Here is a 15,755-nt window from a genome sequence, read left to right as displayed (position 1 = left end):
CTTGTGTCACCCGGTGTTAATGGGATGAACAGCAGAAGTGACAAACTTTTCCATACGCGTTCCGTAGGTCCTCAGCAGCAAATTGTCCCTCCAAACATGTTTCGTTCCACCAAATTAATGTAAGATGGCCGAATCTCGAATGTTCCATGGTAGAAGAAGGGGGCTTGAAACCTGTGGAATAGAATCTAAGGTTGGCTCTGTAGGTAGACATGATGATATTTTCAGAAGGAGCTTCAGAATAGGAATATCGAGATAGGAATTTCTTCCTCTTCCTCTTCGTAGACCGATCATTTCTCTCGTAGGGCTCGCCGTTTCGACGTCAAGTATACTCAAGTCTTCTACTTGACTCACTTCTTGATTAAATTTCCGTCTGTAGCGAAAAGTCTTCTCAGTTCGTGGATCAAAAGGAATAATCTCGGACCTATTAGACGGGCATAAAAAGTAACTAACAAGAAAGTGTGAGAACGGGTTCCCCGAGACAAAAAGACAAAATAAACACAAAAAGACTAAACAATTGTTGCCTCCCAAGAACGGCGCCAAATTTGATGTAGCTAAAGTCGTATTACCAAATCAAAGTAAAACTATCTCAGGACTAACAAGAATAGCTAGTGATAAGACAGGTATCGAATCCACGGGGAGGCGGTAAAAGCTAAGTCTAAGAGTATTTAAACTGTCTAGAAGTAACCAATTTCGGGGTTTTGTTTTGAGTTGATTCTAACAAACTAATTGTAATAAATAAAGGATGAATAACAATATTATTAAAAGTCTAGGAATTAGGTTCACTAGGTCAATCAGTCGGGGACTATCAATCAATTACTAAATCTATCAAGTTGTTTAAGGTCATAAGATCGGTCGACTCCATTATGCCCTTTAGATCGATTCTAACATGCGGTCGCTATGATTAGATACTTTCTATTTGATTATCGCAGCCTATATCAATTCTAACCCGGTCGGCGATAGGATCGATTCGCTACACTAATTAATAACTCAGGCCTCAAGTGATTAACTAGAAGAATTACAACAATCAAACAACAACTTTAACGATATCAATAAAGAACTAATTGATTTTCCTTCTTAATTAACCTAGATCCCCTTCATCCTAGATGAGGGGATTAGCTACTCATGATTATAATAACAACAACAAACATGATTAAAGATGAAAACATAATTGCAAGGTGAAAACAATAATCAAGAACATAAAACAATGATTTAATTAAAGAGGAAAGATTAGTACCATACAAAAGGAAGATTAGGGTTCTTAAGAGAGTTTTCCAAAGAATACTTAGCAAAATATAACGTAAGTTAACAATAAAACCCGAGTCTTTAATTTATAACAAAAGATTAACGTTTTAGGAAATTCCGGAAATAAACCCGAGAGAAAGGATCCTCGATCGAGTCGAGGTGACTCGATCGAGGACGGCCGCTCGATCGAGTCGTGCCAGTGACTCGATCGAGGAACTAGCTCAGAGGTTCTTCTTCTCTTCTTTGACTTCTAGTCTTCATGATTCCTCGTTTCCCGTGCCATGCTTCGTGTATTCTTCTATGCCGTCTCCGCCATGCTAATCTTAGCTTGATCATACTCATAACGAGTCATTTCTGCATCAAAACACAAAATAGCTAAAAAGATTTCGACAATTCATTGAAATAAAGCATATAAATGATATAATAGGCACGAAACGGTATGTAAAACGGTATAAAGGGAGCTATAAAAGTATATATGAAAGTGATACATCAGCAATATAGTATGATAGACAATTCTAGCTACCGTACACATACATTCCAACCAAACAAGGTCCCGTCACAGCCGATGACTTACAAAAGTATGGAAAAGTGAGGTAATGGGTAAGAAGGAGCAAAACATTTTGGGAATGTGAGGGTAATAGCCAAGCTAGCTACCTAAACAAAACCAAATGACAACATTCACTTCTAATCCATCTAAAAACTGAACATAAATGCCTTGATTCGGTATAAAAACTCACTAACCAAATATCAAATAACTCCTCATAAGATATAGAATAAGAATATAGGAGCAAATTCCGACATCAATCAAATTCCTTTTTCAATTTTTTTTCTTTACGAACTCCCAACTTTTCAAAACAAACCAAATTTGACACCATAAGCAATATATCCGCAAAAACAAACACTAAACTAGCTTGACAAGGCAGACTAAATTTTGATGTAGTTAAGGGTAAAAAAGGCAAATTTGGCTAAATGTGGAGTTAATGGGTAAAAAAATGGAATAACGGGAATATAACCACCACCCTGCGTGTGACACCAACCACTAACCCGAATGTATGAAGGCAATGAGCAATTGAATTTCATACTTATACAAAATAATGATACATGTTATGCAAGGTGTAACTACTCACAATCCTACATAAACTGGTCATAAATGACACCAGTTTAAACGGCTCTAAAACTTAGAAAATATGAGTAGGTTGCCAAAATTTCAGGTCAAGTCTATTCGTCCAGCTAAATTTTAACATTAACTCGTAGATTATGCAATAAGACAATGCTAAAAAGATAAATAGTTTATTGCAAGGCTTAAGCAAATGGACTAAATGTAGTGCAATTTTATCATGGAAATACACTGTTCCGACTCGACCTATATGCAAAAATAAACGTGAAATTTTTTAATTTTCGAAAATTTTCTAATTTTTTGAATTTTTCATTTTTTTGAAATAAAAGACAATGCAAACAGAAAATGCAATAAACGTGAATGCAAAACAAATGTAAATGCAGACTCAAAGGATGCATTACCCTCCCCAAATCAAAACGGACAATGCCCTCATTGTCCTCCAGCATACACCAGCAGAATAATAGGGAAAGGGATACTCGTCAGTACCCTCCTCGTCAACCACCTGAAAGGTGGGGTCCTCCTCCTCTGACGACCTCTAGACGAAGTCAGCTCGGATCCTCTCCTCTCTCTTAGCAGTGTCCTCCTCGCTCCTCGCTCTGAGGCCTCCTCGCTCCTCGCTCTGAGGCCTCCTCGCTCCTCGCTCCTCGCTCTGAGGCTGAGGCCCTCCGTCGGGTACCGGTAAAAGGAAGGGTGTGGCCAGACAGTTGGAACCGGACGACCTCGACGCACGTGGTACTCGTAAAGAGGGAATAAGGCAAGAGCCTGATCCCGCTCCATTCGAGCAACCCTCCTGCACATATCTAACAACAAAGCATCACGGCGCCCTTGGTCCATGACCTCAGGCGCCTCAAAAACAGGAGGTGCAATAAAATTAGCCGTAAAGTCGGCGGCATGGGCGTGGACCCAGCCCGTGTAGGTCGAGACCCCTCTCCGACTTCCCTAATAACAGGGGAAGTCCTCTTCCGCTTCCTAGAAGCGGCAGGGGTGAAGTCAAGGAGGTAAGAAGGTGGAGGTGGTGGTAGTCTACCCGTCACAGTAGTCAACGGTGAAAGACGGGGTAGAGAGGGTGAAGGTAAAGTCACGGACGGGGAAATGCCTATCTTCCTCTTCCACGTCCTCGTCCTGTGGTCAGCTGCTAGCCAGTTCATAGAATACTTAGAATACTGGAATGTCGATGACATTATCCTTATCTAAATAATGAAGACCACGGGGAAAGTCGGGGAAAAGACGGCGGGCAATGCGACTCACTAACCCACCACATGCTATCGTACCCGATACTTTTAACCCGACAGTGTTAAAATGCTCAGCTGACAAATAGGCGATGTTAAAAACAAACGGGGCACCGCTATCAATGTTCAGGTACCCGGCTAAAATGGACAGCTTAATATTATTAACATTGTTAGGCTCATGACGACCGAAAATGGTTTCTCCTAGCAGACGGAGAAAGTAAAAGTAATGGGCTGGGGGTAAGTGGACGTGAGGACCACGTCGCTGACCGTAGGGAGTGTGCGAAAGTGTAGTCCATAGCTGATGCGTGAGCTTCCTAGGAGGCTCGATGCAACCGTCACTAAGTAAGCCTAACCGGTCCCCAAACTCAGCTAAAGTCCAAGTAAAGGTAGTGCTAAACAGACGGAAAGTGATGCACTTGCTCCCATGGTTAGTCGCATAGGCCGCAAGGTGAAATGCAAAAGAGAGAAAAAATTCTAAGGTCAGTTCCCGATAGGTTCCCGATACGTAAGCTCTTTCAATGTGGCCAATCCCGACATTCCCGTCCCGTTGAGCAGTTCAACAACGGGCTCTAAAATTCCTAATTTCTCTGCAGAAGGCCGACACAGAAAATGGGTCGAGGTCATGTCACATTCCATCAAATGTAAAAAATGAGTGCGGTGGGACGGGGACAAAAATCGCACTCCTGGCAAACCGAGGTAGAGCGAGCCTCGAAGTGTCAAGAAGCGGCTTAGACGGCACGCACGCCCCCGAACGCGAACTGGCAGCAGCAGAATCGTAATAGGCAAAGCAGCGATGAATAAAGCGGGCAAAGATCGTGGTGGGGTCGGTCGACACGGGTCGACACCGTAGTAGTGGTAGCAGCAACAGTAGCCGTGGTGGCGGAAACAGGTTCAGTGGCGGCAGCAGGAAGTGTCGAAGTCGAAGCAGAAACCGTCGACATAGGTTTTTCGACACCGGATTCTTTACTACTATCTATAACTACAATAAAAACGCAAATTCCATTCAAATTCAATCGACAAAATCGATTTTCCCCAAATCAAATTTGCAAACCCTAATTTGTATAAAACAAAGGGGAAATTGCAATTAAACAATAAGAAAGGGGAAAGGAACTTACTCAGATGATTACCCAACAAGAAATTCAATTAAAATCAATGAGAACACAAATTAATCGAATAAAATCAATTTTTCGCAAACCCTAAATTCGAAAATTGCCCCAAATAAGTCGAAAATTGATGATGCAAATAGGGGTAATTGATTTAATTGATACTTGGAAATGTATTTGGGTAATTTGATTGATAAATTTGGGGAAGAAATTGGGATTTTGGGTTGAGGGAATGAGAAGTGTCGAAACAATTGGGGGTAATTGAAATATGCAAATGAACAAAAGGTAAGGGAAAAGAAACTCCCTTGTGTAATAATAGCTTGAACTGCTCGATCAAGTGGTTTGAAACTGCTCGATCGAGAGCTTTCTCCCTTCATTTGCTCGATCGAGTGATTTGAGTACTCGATCGAGAACCCCTGAAATTGGCTTGCCCGATCGAGAGATCCAAACCACTCGATCGAGGACTTGTGCTTGGCCATTTGCTCGATCGAGCACATAAAGTGTTCGATCGATTGCTTTCCTCTTGGCACGCTTCCCAATGATAGAATCTTCCCAAAACCTGCATAATATGCAATAATACTTCCCGCAAAAATACCAAAATAACAGTACGCAGTCTATATTCGGTCCTAAGCGAATTAAATCTAACTAAGCTAGTACTATAGTCTATAACTAATAAGCAAATAAATGTCTAACGGAAATTCAAATTACAAAATGTTACAAACGGGATAGCCTCCCGTTTTATCCTTTGAAACAATTAAATGTAACCTCCGTCTTTGGTCTCCAAACAACTGAACCATCGGAAGGAGAAAAGTATTTCTTGTAGTCCGCATCCTTCCTCTTTTCTTTGTCCGGCTTTTAGAGGTGTCATAACAGCAGTGTATGACTCAATAACAGTACTCGAAAGATCCTTGTCGGAGTCAATAGAGGGAATAACATTGCAGGGCATGACTTGCATGGGCGCCGTTCCAACACACACTGGACTGGGTGAAAGTCAAATCCTCCCACCCACCTGAAAGGTCAAAGTCTTAGCCCCGACATCAATTATTGCATGAGTAGTGTGCAAAAATGGTCTTCCCAAAATGATGGGAGTGTATGAGTCTTCGGGTATGTCTAAGACTACGAAATTGACGGGAATAAAGAATTTCCCGATCCTAATTGGGACGTCCTCTAAAACTCCTAACGGCCGTGATAATGGGCGATCGGCCATCTGTACGGTCATCTTGGTGCATTGAAATTTCGTCAAACCAAGTCTCTCTTTGCCTATCTTTGCGAGAAACAGAGGTAGGACGCTTACACTAGCTCCTAAGTCACATAACGTATTATCAATTAAATAAGTTCCAATATGACTGTGGATAGAGAAACTACCTGGGTCAGCCAGTTTCGGCAGTTTCATTGACATTCCTCTTACGTAAAAGTATTTCTTTCATGAATTTCGAGCAAGAGGATACCTGGGTGAGTAACTCGACAAACGGAATGTTGACTTTAAGACTCTTCAAAAGATCGACAAATCTGCCGAATTGTTGTTCCGCTTTCGTCCTCCGTAGCCGCCGTGGAAATGGAACCTGAGGCTTGTAAGAATTATCTTTAATTGCAGAATTATCGATCGAGTACCAGAATTATCGATCCTCAGCATCAATATTGCTCGATCGAGTACCAGCGCCACTCGATCAAAAACTTTCTCAGTATAATACTTGATCGAGTTCTTTGAGTTGCTCGATCGAGAGACCTGTTTTCTGCACTGCTCGATCGAGCACTTTCATCTCTTCGATCGAGCACATCTTCAGCAAATTCACTCGATCGACCATCAGAAACCGGTCGATGGAGGACATCTTGTGTATTAATCACTTCTTCGTCAAAAGACGCCTTTTTATGAACAGAAACTTCAACTCCCGGGTCTGGAATTTCAGCATTCTCAGTTGGCATTATGGGTCCCTCATAAGAAAGACCACTCCTTAAACTGATCAAATTTACCGTCTCATGTGGTTTCTTGTGAGGTTGTGACGGTAATTGGCCCGGTTGTCTTGAAGATTGCTTAGTAGCCAGTTGTCTTGAAGATTGCTTAGTAGTCAATTGAGCTAACTGGAACTCAAGCAATTTAAAAGAGGCATCTCTTGTTTGTTCATTCTTCTGCATTCTGAAGTGCAAGTGTTTGCACTAGTGATTTATGTCGTTTCCACTAGAAGAGGCACCTTGCTGATGCGGCGGTGGGAAAAGAGGCTTTTGAAAGCCTTGTTGTTGATTTCGATGTGGCGGAACATAAGTCTGTTGTTGTTGCGGTGGAGGTGTAGGATTCAACACATTCTGGTTAGAGCACCTCAAATTGGGATGAACCACCTCAAATTGGGATGAACTTCAGCTTGATTGTTAAAATAAGAGCCTCCTTGCCTAAATTGTTGAAAGGCAAAAACTTGCTCTTTCTCCGCTAACTCCACTGCACTATGTCCCTTAGTCCCCACATCTCTCACATGAGACGGTCTCTTGTCTAGACAACAAATGAACCGTCTGTTGATTTCCCGCAGCCTCCAATTCTAGCTTATCAAATCTTGCATTCATGTTTTCCAGTTGAGCCACAAGTGCACTATGCACTATTATCTGTAGAAACTGTTCTAGTGCCGCTCCTTGGATTCCCATATTCAGCACAATGGGTAGCCATCTCCTCTGTAATATGGCAGCCCTTATCATCATCAATGTTCTTCTGAAATCTTCCATTGGCTACAACATCTTATATAGCACGGTGATCATCATACAACCCATTGTAGAACTGATTGCACAAAAACCACTGGCCAAACCCGTGATGTGGGACAGACCTAACCAGCTTCTTAAACCTGCACCATGCTTCATACAAGTTCTCGGTTCGTTTCTGTTTAAAACTTGTAACCTGCCCTCGCAATGCATTAGTTCTCTGCGGAGGGTAGTATCTCTTGTAGAAAGCAAGAGCCAGGTTCCCAATCAGTAATCTGAGCTCCAGTCCTATCCAGGTCAGTTAACCACTCTCGGGCTCCATCAGTAAGAGAAAAAGGAAATAAGACTTCCTTAATTTTCTATTGAGTCACTCCCTTAGTAGGAGGGATACTAGAACAATAATCTGTGAAGACCTCCATATGCTTCCTCGGATCCTCACCAGCTACTCCCCTACTCCTCTAAACAGGTTTCTCTCCACCAGATTAATATAAGAGGGACGAATATCGAATGTACTCCCCTCATCAGTTGCAAGTAGGGATGGCAGTGGGTCGGGTCGGACCCTAATGGGTCGGGTATGGGTCTCATTTTTTCAGACCCAATGGGTATGGGCCGGGTATGGGTCCTAAGAAAATATTTCGGGTCCGGGTCTAAGTTATGAGACCCTTAGAGCCTTTATTAAAAAAAGAAAAAAAAATCATAACTTCTCTGAATTCATACTTGCATACCGTAGAAACCAAAGCAACTAAAGTCTTTTTCTCTTCCCTCATCCCATAAAGTGATAAAACCCAACCAAACTCTTTTAACAATACCACCACTCCACCACTGACAAGGAAACCACCACCACAGCACTGATACGACGCGACTGGCAACCATCTCTCAAAAAAGCGATGACCGACAACCACCATTAACGGCAGCCAGCGACGGTCAGATGGAGACGGCTATCAAGTACGGGATTAATTTTAGGGTTCCGAGTTTGATTCTTTCACATGTATTTGGAGGTAAAATTAATTTAGGTCTTCTTTGTCTTTCTTAATCTCTTTGGTATGTATATTGGATTTGGTACTGTACAATAGAGATTAATAAACTCATAATGTTAAAGTACTATGAATTATTTTTTTAATATTATAGACCCCATAGCTGTTAATCCTGCTATTAAAGTGGCTGAAACTCGGATCCGCGGGTAGACCCAGACCTGACCTTTAGGGTCCCGGTATGGATCCTCAAATTTAGGATCAGCTGGTACTAACTCTGACCTGTTGGACCTGGGCATAAACAAAACTTAGAGAAAAGAATAAGAACTGCCTCAAGGAATTGAAAATCCCTTGAGACTAAAACAAACTAAATAAAAACAAGTAAATAAAATAGTTGCCTCCTCGGCAATGGCGCCAAAATTTGACACGGCTGTCGCAACCCTATCAAAAATAAAACCAACCGCCTCTAACTAATATAACAGAGGTAAGTCGGGTATTGTACTCCAGAGGGAGGCGGTCACTATCTATTTGTTATTCAGTCTGTCTACGGTCACAAAGTGGGGGGTTTGATTGAGTTGTTTGACTAAACTAATGAACTGAAACAAAAGCAATAAGAGGAACAACAAACAAAATTAATAAGAGTGAAATAAGATGTGATCAAATAAAGAGAAAGATGCCAGGATGTCGGTTCACCATGATATCATACAAATCAGGTAAAGGTAAGGTCAGTCGGTCTGATGTGAGAAGGGTAGTGGAAAGGTCCTTCCGGTTCGCTATCCGCCCTAGATTCTTCCTAAATAGCTTCGGCTCTGATTAGGGTAGTCTATTGTTCATAGCAGGTCTGTTCATTCCAATCTTCCGATCTTGGTCTGAATTTAACCAGTTTAATTACTTCAGTTGCGTGCACTCAACCTAATAATTATTATTATATTGCTATAAAACAATTCTCACAACAAAAACCTCTTAAACTAATTATCGCATCATTGCTTTACTATCATGGCTCCCCTAATCCTAGCATTAGAGAAATTAGCTACGCATGACGATAAATAAAATAACAACGATTGAATAAACTATGCTAAACATGGTATAAGATGATCAAAGAGAAATAGCATAAACTAAATAACAATACTAATAACTAACAGAAATTAAAGAACAATAATATTGAGTGTGCAAAAGGAATTGAGTTGAGTAAAAGAGAGTAAAGAAAGATTACACAAACGAGATCCGGAAAATGAAAGGCAAAGTAACGTTTAACGAGATTAATCTTGAAGTTAATGTAAACTGAATGTTTAAGGTAAAAGATGAGATAACCTAAACCTAATTAAGTCTTTCCTTTATATAGGAAAGATATTTTATTCCCTAAACACATAACTTAAAATATCAAAATAATAAGTTCACGCAAGAAAATCTCGCGTTCAGATAACAAACAAACAAACAAACTGGTCGATCGAGTTCTTTGATTCTTCTCGATCGAACAACTCCTCAGCAAAACCTCTCGATCGAGTACTTTTCCTACTCGATCGAGGAACACCAATATCTCACCTCTCGATCGAACACCGAACACAGCAGGGGTTCGATCAAGGTTTTCTCACTATCCAAAAGGTCTCGATCGAGCATATAGGCCAGCAAAACCTTTCGATCAAGTCAACTGCCACTGAATCAAGCAAAAGGCTCAATTCTGCTTCTTTCAGGTCCATTCCTGCAAATAAAGCAAAACGAACCAAAGTAGACTACTCGGGGCATTTCGTAGCCTAAAACTACGGGAATTGCATAGAAATGCGTGCAAATAAGACTTAAAAAGACTATATAAAATGCACGCATCATGCATTGTATATGAGATCTAATTTTCCTCCTTTTTCTACCCACCATTGTTGATTCCCTCCAAGTTTTCGTTATTATCAACACATTCCCTCAATTCATATACTCTTTTCTCCATCAACACCTTCTTCAGTTTTTTCTTTCTAGATTTGTTTGCCCTTTACCTAGCACCAACCCTTTGTCATTAACAGTCCCTCACAATAGCAATACCAAGAAACCCCAAAAAATGCAGAAATGCGATTGTGATCCTAAGTCCTAACGGCATACAAAACTTTTATATGTAGCATACACAATCAAAGGAAACAAAAACAGTGATAAAAACAAAGGCGGTTATATGGAATTGAAGTCAAAACTGATTGTTAGTTACTTTAGAGAATACAGCAAGTCGGCTTGTCCTTGAAATGGCATAGCAATTAAGGTGAACAAGGAGAGAAAAGAAGAAACCCAACTCCATTGATTGTCTGACAGGAAAGAAGATGATGGCAGTGTATAAATTTAGTGTTAGGTTAGCCTGCATTAGTTAGGAGTTGCATTAAAATTTAGGAGTAGACAAAAGTGGAAAGGTAAACAAAAAAGGGGGAACTTCATTGTCATATGATTCCGTCACTCAGTGACAAGAGTTCGACTTTTTTTCTTTTTGACGGAAATTCGCTTCTGGTAGTGGTTTACAAACTTTGGTAAATAGTAGGTAGTGTTTTACATAAACTAAAATATTCGTAAACTAAGATAAATGCTAGGTAGTCTGACACAAATTCTTCCTATTTTAGTAAGTTTTCGTGTTAAAGACTGTTTTGGCCTCTTTGTCGAGTTCTATCCATCTCATTGGTAGATCCCCAACATTATTGTGCACTAACTTAGCAGTTGTAGCCTTCTCGTGGAAAATGCCTGACCAAAAGCAAACATAAACAAATTGATGAGACAAAGGGTCGGAGTAATATTTCCTTGTCATGGTTTCCGAAATTGAGTGCAATACTGCATTGCCCTTTTGAGTAGGTAGTTAATAATATTGATTTATTGCTCAGGTCCAATCTTTAGCATCATTCTGCAGCACATTACTGGGCACTGCAACGCGGATACCATGTGAGGTACTAAAGCAGCGTCTACAAGCTGGGCTTTTTGATAATGTCGGAGAGGCTATCGTGGGTACTTGGCAGCAAGATGGTCTCAAAGGGTTCTTTCGTGGGACTGGGGTAACTCTTTGCCGAGAGGTTCCTTTATATGTAGCAGGCATGGGGTTGTATGCAGAGTCCAAAAAGGTATTCATTTCTACAGCCACTTTCACAGTTTTACGCAAGTCACAAACTCACAACCCCCTTCCCTAACAGCTTATATAAAGTCTCTTATTTCCTCTCAACACAGCTCCTTCGTTTCTTGTACTAGTAGACAAAAGTGATCAATCTTTTATCGACAAGAGCACTATTTTCGGACCATATTGTCGATGAATTCTGAAGCATTCACATATGCTGATAGACGTGAAAAAAAAATTCATGGGAATGTGGTAAGGGCGATAACTAGGTGTCGTATTAACTAATTATTCTACCAAATTAAATATTTATAAACCAAACTTCACTCTACACTATGCAATTAAGAATAGTAGTAAAGGTAAGTAAGGGTCGAACCCAAGAGAAGGGATTAAGACTAAAGCTTCAATTAAACTAATGACAATGAACAAAATACAAGACTAGGCACAAACTATGAATATTAACAATGGACAACAATTGAAAACACATAAGAGGAGAATTGACATGGAGGAAACAAGTAACAAGATGAAAAAGATATGATCTTGCTTATGAAACAAAGTAACAAACACTTGGTATGCAAACAACAATAATATGAGAGGAAACTTGGTATAATCCTACAAGTTTTTCCTTTTCTCAAAGCACGACTCTTTTCTCTCTAAATTCATTTACCCAACAACAAACCTCGAGCAAATGATTATCACTATCTAAGCCAATAATGATAATCCTACTTAAACTACAAATTCTAACATTAAACCATGTATGAATTGTAGCTAAGAGCATGAAGAGTAAAACCAAGAGGAAAGCAAATGGAATATCACAAGAGTATGTCTAAGCCAACAAACCCAATGACATATTCAATTTCTACTCACAAAGGTTATACTTTAAACCAAAATAACAACAATATGAGTTGCTTCAACAAGACATCACAAAAGTAAGAAACTTTGCAACATTCAAGCAATAGATGAGTGTTATAGAGGCAAGGGTAATTACTTCTCACAACAAAACATTCATCATGACATTCAAACATAGAAATTGAAATAAATGAAAGAGTAGAGGTTAGAGAGTCAATACAATGATAAAGATGAAAGCTTGAGTTGGATTACACCAAGTAGTGGAAGATTAGCCTTCCATAGTCTTCATAAAACCCAAATAACAAAGAAAGATTACAACTTTTGTAGAAAAGTCTTCTAAAATGTTACAAGATTCCCAACCTAATTATTAGAGTGAATGAGATTATATGAGATTGTATGATGTCCTTGAGGTCTTCAAATCTTGGGTATATATATGGCTTAACGGAAACCTAAAAAGATCCTCACTTAAGAAGCCCAAATGCGAATTAGAGAGCCGCATAAAATAGAGCTGCGCAGGCTGTGCCAAAGTTGCTCTTGCCTGCGCAATCGGGCGCAGCTGTGCTGCGCTTAAGCTCGCATTTGGAATTCTCAATTCCGTTGCTTCTTGACCTCTTCAATTGATCTCAATTCTTCTCATCTTCACTCTTTACTTCTCCTAGCTGGATATTTGGCCATATGTGAGGTGTTTGCGCCATGTCTTGACCGTGGAAAGGTTCTCCTCGATCCTCGGGTTCCGTGCATCAAAATCAAGTATAAAACCGAGGTAAAATGGACAAGTTGCCAAATCATAACCAATTATCAATTATTAGGATAAACATACCTAAAGACCCATATTAAAAGATATGAGGGTGATAACAAACCAATACTATCAGAATGTTAAGAAGTAGCTTGTGTGCTTGATCTTCTTGACGCTTATATACGTAGTTCTCACAAACCGGGGAAGGGTAATAAACCTTCTGTTTAACATATATAGTAGCCATAGGAACCTGAATCAGATATCTAGGTTCAAATAAAGTTCGAAACCTTTTAAGTGGTTGTTTGTTTGCTCATAGAAAACACAGAAATTTCAATTCTAAGAAATTGTAAGTTTGTTTGGCCGACATCAAGCACAGGAGTTGGAACTCTCCGGAAATTTCAAAATCCAAATCCTCTCAAATGGAGGAAGATCCTTACCTAGGCAACAAGGCTTCCCTATGAAGTGTAAATTCCTACTTAGTGTTCAACCAACCAGTTTAAGTGAAAACTGAAAGGTCCTCGCTATTATGGATTCTTACAATGAACCAAACGACCACCAAGACATATTACTTTTTCTGGCTATTTAATGTCTTCCTGATTATCATTCTGTTTCCAATTCTCGAAAGCTTGCGCAACACCTTCTTGGCCGGGAACTCGAGGCATGGGAGACGATTGCAGTCGGAGCACTCTCGGGCGGGATTGCAGCTGTCATCACCACACCTTTTGATGTACTAAAGACCAGAATGATGACAGCTCCTCATGGCCGGCGTATATCCACATCAATGATAGCCTTTTCCATACTACAACATGAAGGTCCCCTGGGATTCTTCAAAGGAGCCTTACCCAGATTCTTTTGGGTGGCTCCTCTTGGTGCCATGAACTTTGCAGGTTACGAGCTTGCAAGGAAGGCTATGTTAGAAAACGAAGAAGCATCAAACGAAGAAATTCCCAAAGAAAAACCAACAAATTCTACTTAGAAAAATACCGTTGACCGCCTTTTTCCCTTTTACTTTTCTGCTGTAAATCTGCTTCTATAGAGATGACATGTAGGTGCTGCTGAAATTTGTTGAGCTATTTTTCTGGGTTCCGAAAATAGCAATTAGCATCATTATGTATCAGATTTGTTGTTTGGCTAAACTGTTGATAGTAGTAAGTTTTGGTTCAGTTCAATGAAGAATTTGCGGTATTAAGTTTTTGGACTTTCCGTTCGTAGCAGAAAACTACTACGTACGTTCCTTTTTTTAACACAAGTACACTAATCATCTTTGTTCTAGAAGAAGTGTTACGAACAAGAAGTCAAGTTATGTGCAATTTGCATGTTTTGTGGAATACATAAGAAGTTTATGTTTAGGTTTTTTTATCAAACACAACCTTTAAAAAACTTTTTTTTCCAAACACAACCTTTAAAAAAAAAGTTTGTGAAACACAACCTTTAATAAATTTTTTTTTGTTAAACACGACATTTTGGCTAGAATTTGAACACTTGCAATAGAGTGACTTTAAGTCGATATTTGAGGTTGCAAACGAGGTCGATTTGAGGTGTTCTTATACTCTTTGGAAAGGTGGGACTACAAACTTTCCAGGCGTTACCAATACGGTGGTGATAGGCGGCCTTATGTGGGGTCTATTGGTGTGTAAAGTAAGGTTGGTCAAGGAGTGAATTGGAGGTAAAAACAAATAAAAAAAACACCAATTCACTCCTTAATCAGCCTTACTTTACACACCAATAGACCTAATATAAGGCCACCTATCACCACCGTATTGATAACGCCTGGAAAGCTTGTACTCCCACCTTTCCAACGAGGTTAAAAACACCTCAAACCGACCTCGTTTACTATCTCAAACCTCGACTGTAAGTCACCCCATTGCAAGTGTTCAAATTCTAACCAAAATGTCGTGTTTAACAAAAATAATTTTATTAAAGGTTGTGTTTCACAAACTTTTTTTTTAAAGGTGGTGTTTGGAAAAAAAAGTTTTTTAAAGGTTGTGTTTGACAAAAAACCCTTATGTTTATTCTTCTCATAAGAATACGTGTCAAGCATATGGAAGTAGAAAATAAGAGGATTGATAATGTACTCTAACAAGAGGTAAAAACATCTTGTACATGATACACTTGTATTGGTAGAAAAGGTAAAAACATCTTGTACATGATACACTTGTATTGGTAGAAACGAGACGATTAGTTAATCTTTGATCTTAAAACATCTTGTACATGATACACTTGTATTGGCACAATTTAATCTTAAATAAATATAGTTAGCAACTCCTCTCTGTTTAAGTGTGGAGCGTTCCTAATTGTTCCCGAGCAACCATAAAGAGTATTTTATCTCTTCCTTCTCCTTGTTGCCGATTCTGCGACTTTAGCGGTTGCCCACACTAAATTAGCGAGAACCACCTTGCAAGGCTAAATGCTCCTGGGTGACCATAAGCGGATACTTGTTTGAGAAGAAATAAAATTGACCTTGGTTGCGGCTCATCCCTTTCGTCCGTCCCCCGACCCTTACTGTCCAACAGGAAGTTATGGGGACGCTCAGTTTTAAAGTAAGTCTCATTTAAGACGACATTATCTATCTTGAGCTTAAAACGAGTGGCTTGTTTGAGTCCAGCATCTTAGATGAATCCGTCCCGCGAATCTCAACCATTGGATTTAAAGAACGAGTGGCTGTAAGTGATCCACGTGGCTAGCAAAAAGTAGGCGGTAATATAAAAAGAAGGGAAGTCTGACGTGCCACTCATAATTGCATTAAATTTTTCTCTCTACCGACT

The 15,755-nt window shown here is 39.8% G+C and overlaps 1 protein-coding gene across 2 annotated transcripts in view; it reads left to right on the top strand.

The window, feature by feature from the left end:
* The window catches only part of LOC141633422 (calcium-dependent mitochondrial ATP-magnesium/phosphate carrier protein 2-like), a 35,832-nt gene extending 21,653 nt beyond the window's left edge, over positions 1-14,179 (top strand). Inside the window, exons 8-9 of one of the 2 annotated variants that reach the window (XM_074445900.1) lie at positions 11,185-11,418; positions 13,616-14,179. In XM_074445900.1, coding sequence (XP_074302001.1) covers positions 11,185-11,418; positions 13,616-13,966 — 585 coding nt within the window. In that variant the 3' untranslated portion in view covers positions 13,967-14,179. Of the gene's footprint in view, positions 1-1,743; positions 3,945-11,184; positions 11,419-13,615 lie in introns of those variants that run through there. The other variant, XR_012538192.1, reaches the window with a different exon arrangement.
* The last annotated feature ends 1,576 nt before the right edge of the window (positions 14,180-15,755 follow it).

This window comes from Silene latifolia, chromosome Y (genome assembly GCF_048544455.1).
Source record: "Silene latifolia isolate original U9 population chromosome Y, ASM4854445v1, whole genome shotgun sequence".
In the NCBI taxonomy this organism is placed as follows: Eukaryota; Viridiplantae; Streptophyta; class Magnoliopsida; order Caryophyllales; family Caryophyllaceae; genus Silene; species Silene latifolia.
The sequence above is the reverse complement of the archived record's forward strand: the minus strand, read 5'-3'. Positions and strand labels throughout refer to the sequence as shown.